Below are 8,179 nucleotides of genomic sequence, written 5' to 3'. Positions count from 1 at the left end.
TAAGTCCATCACACACACTGTATCTAAGGGCTGTACATGAAGATTAGAAATTTGGAAAAAGTAGCAGGGATATAGGGGTAATCTGACATGGTTAAGTAAATAATTGAATAACATTGTAATATAAAAGCACACAATACTACCATCACATCATCAGCGGAAACGTAGTCTATCCCTGCGAAAGTTGGAAGAAATTGCAGTGGTAACCCGTACACTGGTCTCTGAAACGTTTCAAGACCTTGGTGCGTGGATTGCACCCGTTGCCTACGTGTTTCAGGGCGTGTAGACAAAGCAACCCTTTAAAGAGGTCCGTTTTTTCCCCAATACATTTGTGTCTGCTGTTTTAGGTGTCTTGCGTGGATATCAGACGAAACAGTCTTCGCAAGCTCCAAAAACCAAAATGAAACCAGAGATGTGGTGTTCCACATGAATCGTCCCGGCGTTGGGAAAATAATTGTATTCTAAAGGTGATAGCCAATAAAACGTTTTTGAATTTGACATAAAATGTGTTTTTGAGAGAAGAATAGTCTTTCACCATTACCCTGTTGACGTTTGGGGGGTTAAAGCTACACGCACAAGTGAGAACGAGGTAGCAATAAGCAGCAAACAGCACATAAAAGCAGACGAACAACTTCGAAGGAAAAACTACTGTGCCATGTGTCGCTTCCTTTTCAGAGTTCCCCTACGAGCTGGCGGTCCCATTGAAGTTGGGCTCCAAGGCGGACGGGCAATCGGACGATTTCAATTTAACTAGGTGTAGAACTACATTATTGCGCAAAGAGAACTACCGCTATTACCGTTTACATACTATGTTAAAATAGGCCTAAGCAATTTCACCCTTTAAAACTGCCTTCTAACGGAATTTGGTTTGGATTAATTCACTGGGAAAGGATTGCGGCAGCACAAATTTAACAAGAAACCCCTGATCAACTCAAATAATACTGCGTTTCAGTTGAGCTTCAGTCCACTTCGTGGTCAGAAGACCACAAATTCATTAGCATCGGTGCTGGTCGCCTTTTTTACTCCTAAAACGGTTCAAAGAACTTAAAATACTAGCCTTTAACACATGTCAGGATAAACTGTAGCTCACTGGCAGTTTTGTATGTTGATCAACTATCATAAACCTGGAATATGCTGTTTTGTCCACCCCAAATCCACTCTCCCATTTTTTTTACGACACTTTTGAAAACCCGCGAATGTGATTAATTGCTGCTACGTAACCCCCCAGCCCAGTTCTAACTCCAGTTGAAGTTCTTTTGATCTAAGCATTTAGGCAACTGCTTTTTATTTTAACAAGAGACACAGGAATCCCGCATCGCTATGCTCCAATTTACAGCCCCTTGTAACACTCTAGAGCTGACAAATGCAAAACAGAACATCTCACCGTTATCACCACCTTGTACTGGAAAAACATTTTATTTAAAACAATTCTAGCAGGGGTGAGATAGCATAACCGTTCATCCTTACGCCTTAAGCAAAATGTATTTTTGTGTTACGCCCAAATATAGCATACTACTTTTAAGACTGAATTCTTCACTCTGTATTGATAACTCGCATTTTCACTGAAGTAAAAGTGTAACACGTTGGGATATGAGAATTTTTTCCCCATTATGTATGAACTCTACAATTATTTTTAAAATACAGCAGTGTAAAAGTGTGGTCTAGATTCGATTGTAGAAGAACGTGTTATATGTGAGGATGTATATATTAGGCAACCCACATCACTCGAAGTAATTAAATAACTACACACGTGTGAAAATACCGACACAAATCTAGACACTTCACTGGAAAATCATCTAACATCATAATTGCACAGACGGCAAACATAAATATTTCAGGTATTCCCAAAAGACAAAAGAATTGTTTTGACGTAAAACAGCCGTGCAAAACACCACAAATACGACAGGTTAAAAATCTAATCATTTTATTCAGTGAAACTGTACAGGTACAATAAAAATGAGGTCTCTTACTGTATTTTTAAAAAAATCAAGTAAAAACCAGCAAAATTACTTTATAAATACATATATATTCTTTTAGGAAAAAAGTGAAGCAATATTTACAAAATATTTATAATGTAGTTTGCATACTTTTACAACTATACACATGCATATAAACCTGGTACCACAATTAAAAATGGAAATCAGGGCGCCCATCAGTTTGTGCTACAGAAGAATGCATGATTGTCTACTGGCTGTTACTGTAGCCGTACATAAAAATAATAAAACTAGTAAACGAAACAAAAAGCATCACTGAAAAACATAAGGCAATTTTTTTTTTCAGCCTACAAAAAGACCCTTGTAAAAACATTGCAAACTGCAAAACATTTAGTACTATGAAGACGACAGATGGGACTCGCAAATTTCCACTATTACCGCCGAGCAAAGACCAAAAATCTGCAGCTTTTCCTGAAATAATAAAACAGATAGGTAGGGTACACTTATTTGCAGAACAACCGAATTCTAAATGTTTCATGGCTTTAGAAATGAGAAAGAACACAAATCGGTACCAGAATATTTGCCCCTTAACTGGACCCCAAACAAAAACCGTGCATCCCTCGAAAGGCTCAATTCTTAGCTGGAAAGTCAAGAAATATCTCGGCTTATCAAGGGAAACGGTGGGAAAAAAAAATCACATGCCCGTTTTAAGCAAAACATTTAAAAATAAATAAGCAGTGATCATGATGTTACATTTAACTAGACTGATAAAGTAAAAGTATTTAAAACGTGGCACAATAAAAGTCAGTTTCCCGGGTTTCACATTAGAGAACACAAAAAAACGTTTTTTTTTTAAGATTGAGGGATATCGGCTTGTATTACCGGATGATAAAGTTCCTAATGCTCAGCCGAGGAAAAGAAAAGCGGTTTCACACCGAGATTCAAAGTAAAAAAAAAGATAAAAGCTGTCAACTTTATAGCAGACTTCTCTCCAGTTCATACGGTGGTCTCGCCTTGGTTATTGTTGCTGAGTCTGCTGTAAAACCTGCGCCAAGACTGTAAGGTCTTCCCCGACCATATCCAAAACCCAGACGTGATCCCGACGATCATGGTCATTAGATACTTGATCATGAACACGGTGAAGTCCGGCGTCATCGGGGCAAAGTTGTTGACGGGACAGGGCACGGCGAAGCTTTTGCAGGTCTGCATGTGCCAGGTTTTCTCCCAGTACTCCCGGAAAGCCTGCTCGTAGAAGTAGCAGGCGATGACGATCGTGGCCGGCACCGTGTAGAGCACGCTGAAGACCCCGATCCGCACCATGAGCTTCTCCAGCTTCTCCGTCTTGGTGCCGTCGTGCTTCATGATAGTCCGTATCCGGAAGAGGGAGACGAAGCCGGCCAGCAAGAACGACGTCCCGATGAAGAGGTAGACGAAAAGAGGCGCCAGGACGAAGCCGCGCAGCGAGTCCACGTTGTAGATGCCCACGTAGCACACCCCCGTGAGCAGGTCGCCGTCCACCTGCCCCATTGCCAAAATGGTGATGGTTTTGACGGCGGGCACGGCCCACGCCGCCAGGTGGAAGTACTGCGAGTTGGCCTCGATGGCTTCGTGGCCCCACTTCATGCCCGCCGACAGGAACCAAGTCAGGGACAGGATGACCCACCAGATCGAGCTCGCCATGCCGAAGAAGTACAGGATCATGAAGAGGATGGTGCAGCCCTCCTTCTTGGTGCCCTGGGCTACCGTTTTGTAGCCGTCCTCGGAAAACCCGTCGATACACACCACCTTGTCCTCCAGGAGGAAGCCGGCCGCATACGCCACGGCCACCATGAAGTAGCAGCCGGATAAGAAAATGATGGGTCTCTCCGGGTAGCGGAAGCGCCTCATGTCGACCAGGTAGGTGAGCACGGTGAACAGAGTGGACACGCAGCACAAGATGGACCAGATACCCACCCACAGGCGGCCGAACTTCAGTTCGTCCTCACGGAAGTACATGAGCCCGTTCGGCTTGGTGGGCTCACAGGGGGCCCCGCAGTCCTTCTCCCCCAGGAAGTGGTAGTTGAGATAGAAAGGCACTTTGAGCTGCCGGGGGCAGGTGAAGGGCTGGTTGGTGCGGCCGCTGCTGGGCGGCAGGGTGATGTGGTCCGGGACGTAAGGCGTCGGGTAGGAGGTCGGGCTGCCGGTGTCGGACGTGTTCTGGCCCACGCAGATCTCGCCGGCGCCGTGCACGGGGAAGTTCTCGCACCGCAGCCTCTCGGGCCACTGGAAGCCGAATTTGTTCATCAGTGCCTCGCAGCCCTGCCGGGCTCTCTCGCACAGCGAGCGACACGGGGGGATGGCCTGCTCCAGGACCGTGCACACCGGGGCGTACATGGAGCAGAGGAAGAACTTCAGGTCCATGGAGCACTGCACCTTGACGAGCGGGTAGAACTGGTGCACCTCCAGCCCGGCGTCCTCCTGGTTGGTGTGCCCCAGCAGGTTGGGCATGATGGTCTGGTTGTAAGCGATGTCCGTGCACAGGGGGATGGAAATGGGCTGGCAAAAGCCGTGCTCCGGGACGGAGATCCCCTTCTCTCCATGATACTGTCCCGCCGCCAGCTGCGGGCACCACAGCAAGCACGCCGCCAGCACGCCAAGCGCCGGTTGAACCCAATCCCTGTTCGTCGACATGGCCATATTTAGTCAAGTACGAGTTCTGAAAACTTTTCTCCCCCTGCTTTAAAGCACCCCAGTAAATTTCTCGGTGAAAACGGGAGAGTCCTTTCAAATCAAGTCTCCCCCTTTCCCCCTCGCCGACCCCACTTCTTTCAGCGGACGACTGAAATGGGGAGTAGAAACTAAAAGAGCTTTAGGAAGGGGTTTGGTCAAAGCAAGTTCACCCCCACGGGTTTAGCGCAGCGGAATCCTCATCAGCCGCCGCCGGAGTGGTCTTGGCGTGTGTCTTCAGAAAGTTCCCCCCCCCCGCCCGAAATTTTGGAACTTTACAAATCCCACGGAACAAAATTTTTAAAAAAACCACACACACGGAGGATGCAAAGTAAAAAAAAAAAAGTCCCGTTTTTTACTTCAGACGCGTCCCCGGGGGACCACTTGCTCGGGAGACTTCGGGATCCTTCTCCTCTCTGCGGGGTGATTGCAATTTTCTTTCTCTTCCCCCCCGCCCCAGAGAAGAAGAAGAGAGAAAAAAAACGGGAGGATGGCACCTCGCTGGAAAACGGGAGTCGTCCCCCCCCCCCCTTTAGTCTTTGGTGAGCTTCGATTTAAAAAACGTGGCGGAAAAAAAAAACCCACGTTCAAAGCAGATACGGTTCTTCTTCCGTCTGCGCTCCGAATGCCGTCCGCCGTCGCCAAATTTGCTTTTAAATCCTTGTTGCTACTTCTCCCGCAAGCGTGCAAAAAAAAAAAGAAGAAGGAGAGCAGGGGCTTCCACTCGCCGCGGTTTCGGGGAAAGTAAAGTTGCAAGGCGTTCAACTCTCGGGCTCGGGATTCATAGTGAGGTATTTTTCTGCGGGTCGCTAGGCTGCAGCTCAGGAGTAACAGCCGTCCGCTCCGCGCTCCTGCTCATGTTACCCTCTATTCTGCACCGCCGAGCCACAAACACACAATAATGTGACGTCGGTTTCCAGGTGCCCCTCATTCACAAGCCAGAGCCCTCCCCGCGGGGAGCCTGGAAACCACCCGCCCGACCAATCGCCGCGTTTGTTTTCATAGGACGTCACCGGTGATTGGACGCCCGGCGGAGACCAGGAGGCGGGTCTGTGGAACTTTTTTGAAAAAGTTTTTTTTTGGGGGGGGTTGTCCCTCCCCTCTCTCTACCCCCCCACCCCCTCTCCTCGAGAGGTGATCCTCTCCTTCTTGTCCGGCTCGCTCGTCGGAAAGCGTTCGCGCACCTTTCAGAAATTTTATTTACAAAAAAAAAAGAATAAACTGTCACCACCCCGTCCATATCACACTGCGGGGTGAAATCGGATCTGTACACCGCACTCAAGAGCCCCTTTTACCCCTTCTGCTTCTTCCCCACTGCTAACATGTCCTACCTACCGTTGCTGTTCCATGTCCTAAAATACCAACAACCCAGTATTCGCCCCTTTTTTTCCCACTTCTGGCGTTTGATTTGATTTCAAGATCGGCGCGTATGCACAACCCGAACGGCACAAGCGCACAATTTGCTCAGCTGACCGGCAATAGAAGCTAATGAAAGCTCCCTCACGCGTGAAGCAGACGTTTATTGTCACATACTACAAGGTTACCATCAAATCATAAACGGCTTGCTGGACGAAGACCTGTAAAGAGAGATGACATCTCCCCGATATATCGGATTTAAAACGGTCTTTGCCATTATTATTCTAAGCAGTCAGCTCTGCGGAGAACAATCCTTATTTTCTTTCTGAAGTGTCATGCTACTGTATAGCCGTACTAACCACTGATGACACACACGTTATAGTCTTTGGATTTACAAAACCCAAGTCGAACAACAGCAACACTGGTGCATCTTCTAGCGCCATTACAGTGGGGTGCCATTAGGATACGGGTTGGAGCCTTTTGTCAGCAGAAACTGCCTGCTTGTCCTGAACGTCTAAATTGGGGAGGGGGTACGTGAGTGTTTGGGCAAAGTTAGGTTTTGCTTTACACTTTTTTTGTGTGTTTTGTTACACAATTGTGATTTCCCTGCCGGAGGCCCGGCTTTAGACTGTTGCCTTAGGAAATATTATTTGACGCCTCCCTGTGCGACCTGACCGGAGTATCACCTTAAAAAAAAACCTGATATGAAATAGCAAACCTTCGGCAGGTTATCAGTCCAGACCCGAGCCGAGCTGCTCCCGTGAGCTGTATTGGAGAAGCTGCAAAATAAAACCCGTGCTAACCCGAGTAATTCGCGCCCCATTTGTGATAGCCGATAATACGCGTATCTTTAAGCACGAAAGAAGATGTTGCAGGACGTACAGTGCTCCGTGTGAGGGAATGTTTGTCTAAAACTGAGTAAGCGCGCCTTATGGGGCCAGAGCCTATCCAGAGTACTTTAGAGATAAGTAGACTGAGAGCATATGATACCCCACGCCAGAAGTGATGATGCCCACTTGCAAAGCTGCTTTACGTGGACTGGAACAACTGGGGGGTAAAGGCTCAATCAGGGTAGCAGCACTGTAGACAACGGGGCGATTGAACACATAACCCTTTAGTTATGAGAGGATAATAAAATGCACGGTATCGTGACTAGGCTACACTTTCTTTCCATGTCGCAGTCAACACGGGCATTTTAGCTTCTATAAAAATAATTTTCTGTTTGGTCCAGCATTGTTAAAAGTGCTTTAAAAAACGCGTCTCAAAGAGGCCAAACGCTGTGTATCCACAGCACTGGCACTGAAATTGTATCTGCTGATACTATAACAGGTGTGTGCATATCGCGGCACAGCTGGCCATCATCACACTGCGTGTAGAAATCACCGATTTTTTGGTGACGGCTTTAAAGGAGACATCAGCAAAAGGGGTTGTTAATTTCAACGATGCCATGTGCCAAAGTATTTGAAATGATCGTTTTTATTTCAGTATATAATTTCTTTTTTTAAAATGGTAAAACCTATTACCGATTAAATAGAATATTCAATTTACGTGTCGGTCCGATATAGTATTTCACTTTGGGATCTCTTATAAACAACAGGGTTAACCAATTGGAAACAGTTCATCGTATTGTGGCTATTAATATATACCCTTGGTGAAAACACAGTGCGCATAGGGAAGGAGCAGAGATCTACAGTACAAAGGGATACACACCACAGGGCATTACAGTAGATGCTTAGTGCAAGCAAGGAGAAATCGCGGTAAAACGTATTTTTTGCATCACTTATAAAGAAATGCTTTTTTATTTACAGGGTCAGCGTTTTTCACTGTGGAGAAACAATTAACTACCACATCATGCCAACACGTCTAACAGGTGTGAGGCAATTTAATCTCAGGAAATCTTAAAAGGAGTCAGGAGTTCTCAAAGCCATTTTGATTTGGAAGATTATTTAATGATGTTTGCATCTATGTCATCAATATTCGGAGTGTCACAATAACAATACTCGTCAAGGGTCTGTATTAGACAACTATACTGGAGGTCATACAAATAAATAAGGATTATGCTTATAGTAAGGGTTATACCTACATATTATGCTCAAATATTGACGTTTGCCAGACAACTGTCAAAGAAATATGGAAAGAAATAAGAAATATGTGCAAAGAGTTCCTATTAAAGAGTTATTAATTAA

General features: G+C 46.0%; 1 protein-coding gene across 1 annotated transcript; it reads right to left on the bottom strand.

Moving 5' to 3' along the window:
- Positions 1–1,904: 1,904 nt before the first annotated feature.
- fzd7b (frizzled class receptor 7b) lies at positions 1,905–5,852 on the bottom strand. Its single transcript, XM_088931231.1, has one exon. It carries the CDS (start codon positions 4,605–4,607, stop codon positions 2,928–2,930), a length of 1,680 nt encoding a protein of 559 aa, XP_088787357.1. The 5' UTR covers positions 4,608–5,852; the 3' UTR covers positions 1,905–2,927.
- Positions 5,853–8,179: the final 2,327 nt, after the last annotated feature.

The sequence above is a fragment of the Atractosteus spatula genome, chromosome 13, assembly GCF_055471065.1.
Source record: "Atractosteus spatula isolate fAtrSpa1 chromosome 13, fAtrSpa1.hap1, whole genome shotgun sequence".
Taxonomy (NCBI): Eukaryota; Metazoa; Chordata; class Actinopteri; order Semionotiformes; family Lepisosteidae; genus Atractosteus; species Atractosteus spatula.
The sequence above is the reverse complement of the archived record's forward strand: the minus strand, read 5'-3'. Positions and strand labels throughout refer to the sequence as shown.

Bases quoted from the DNA above. Each gene is read 5' to 3' on its own strand.
- fzd7b (XM_088931231.1), bottom strand. From the start codon at position 4,607: ATGGCCATGTCGACGAACAGGGATTGGGTTCAACCGGCGCTTGGCGTG.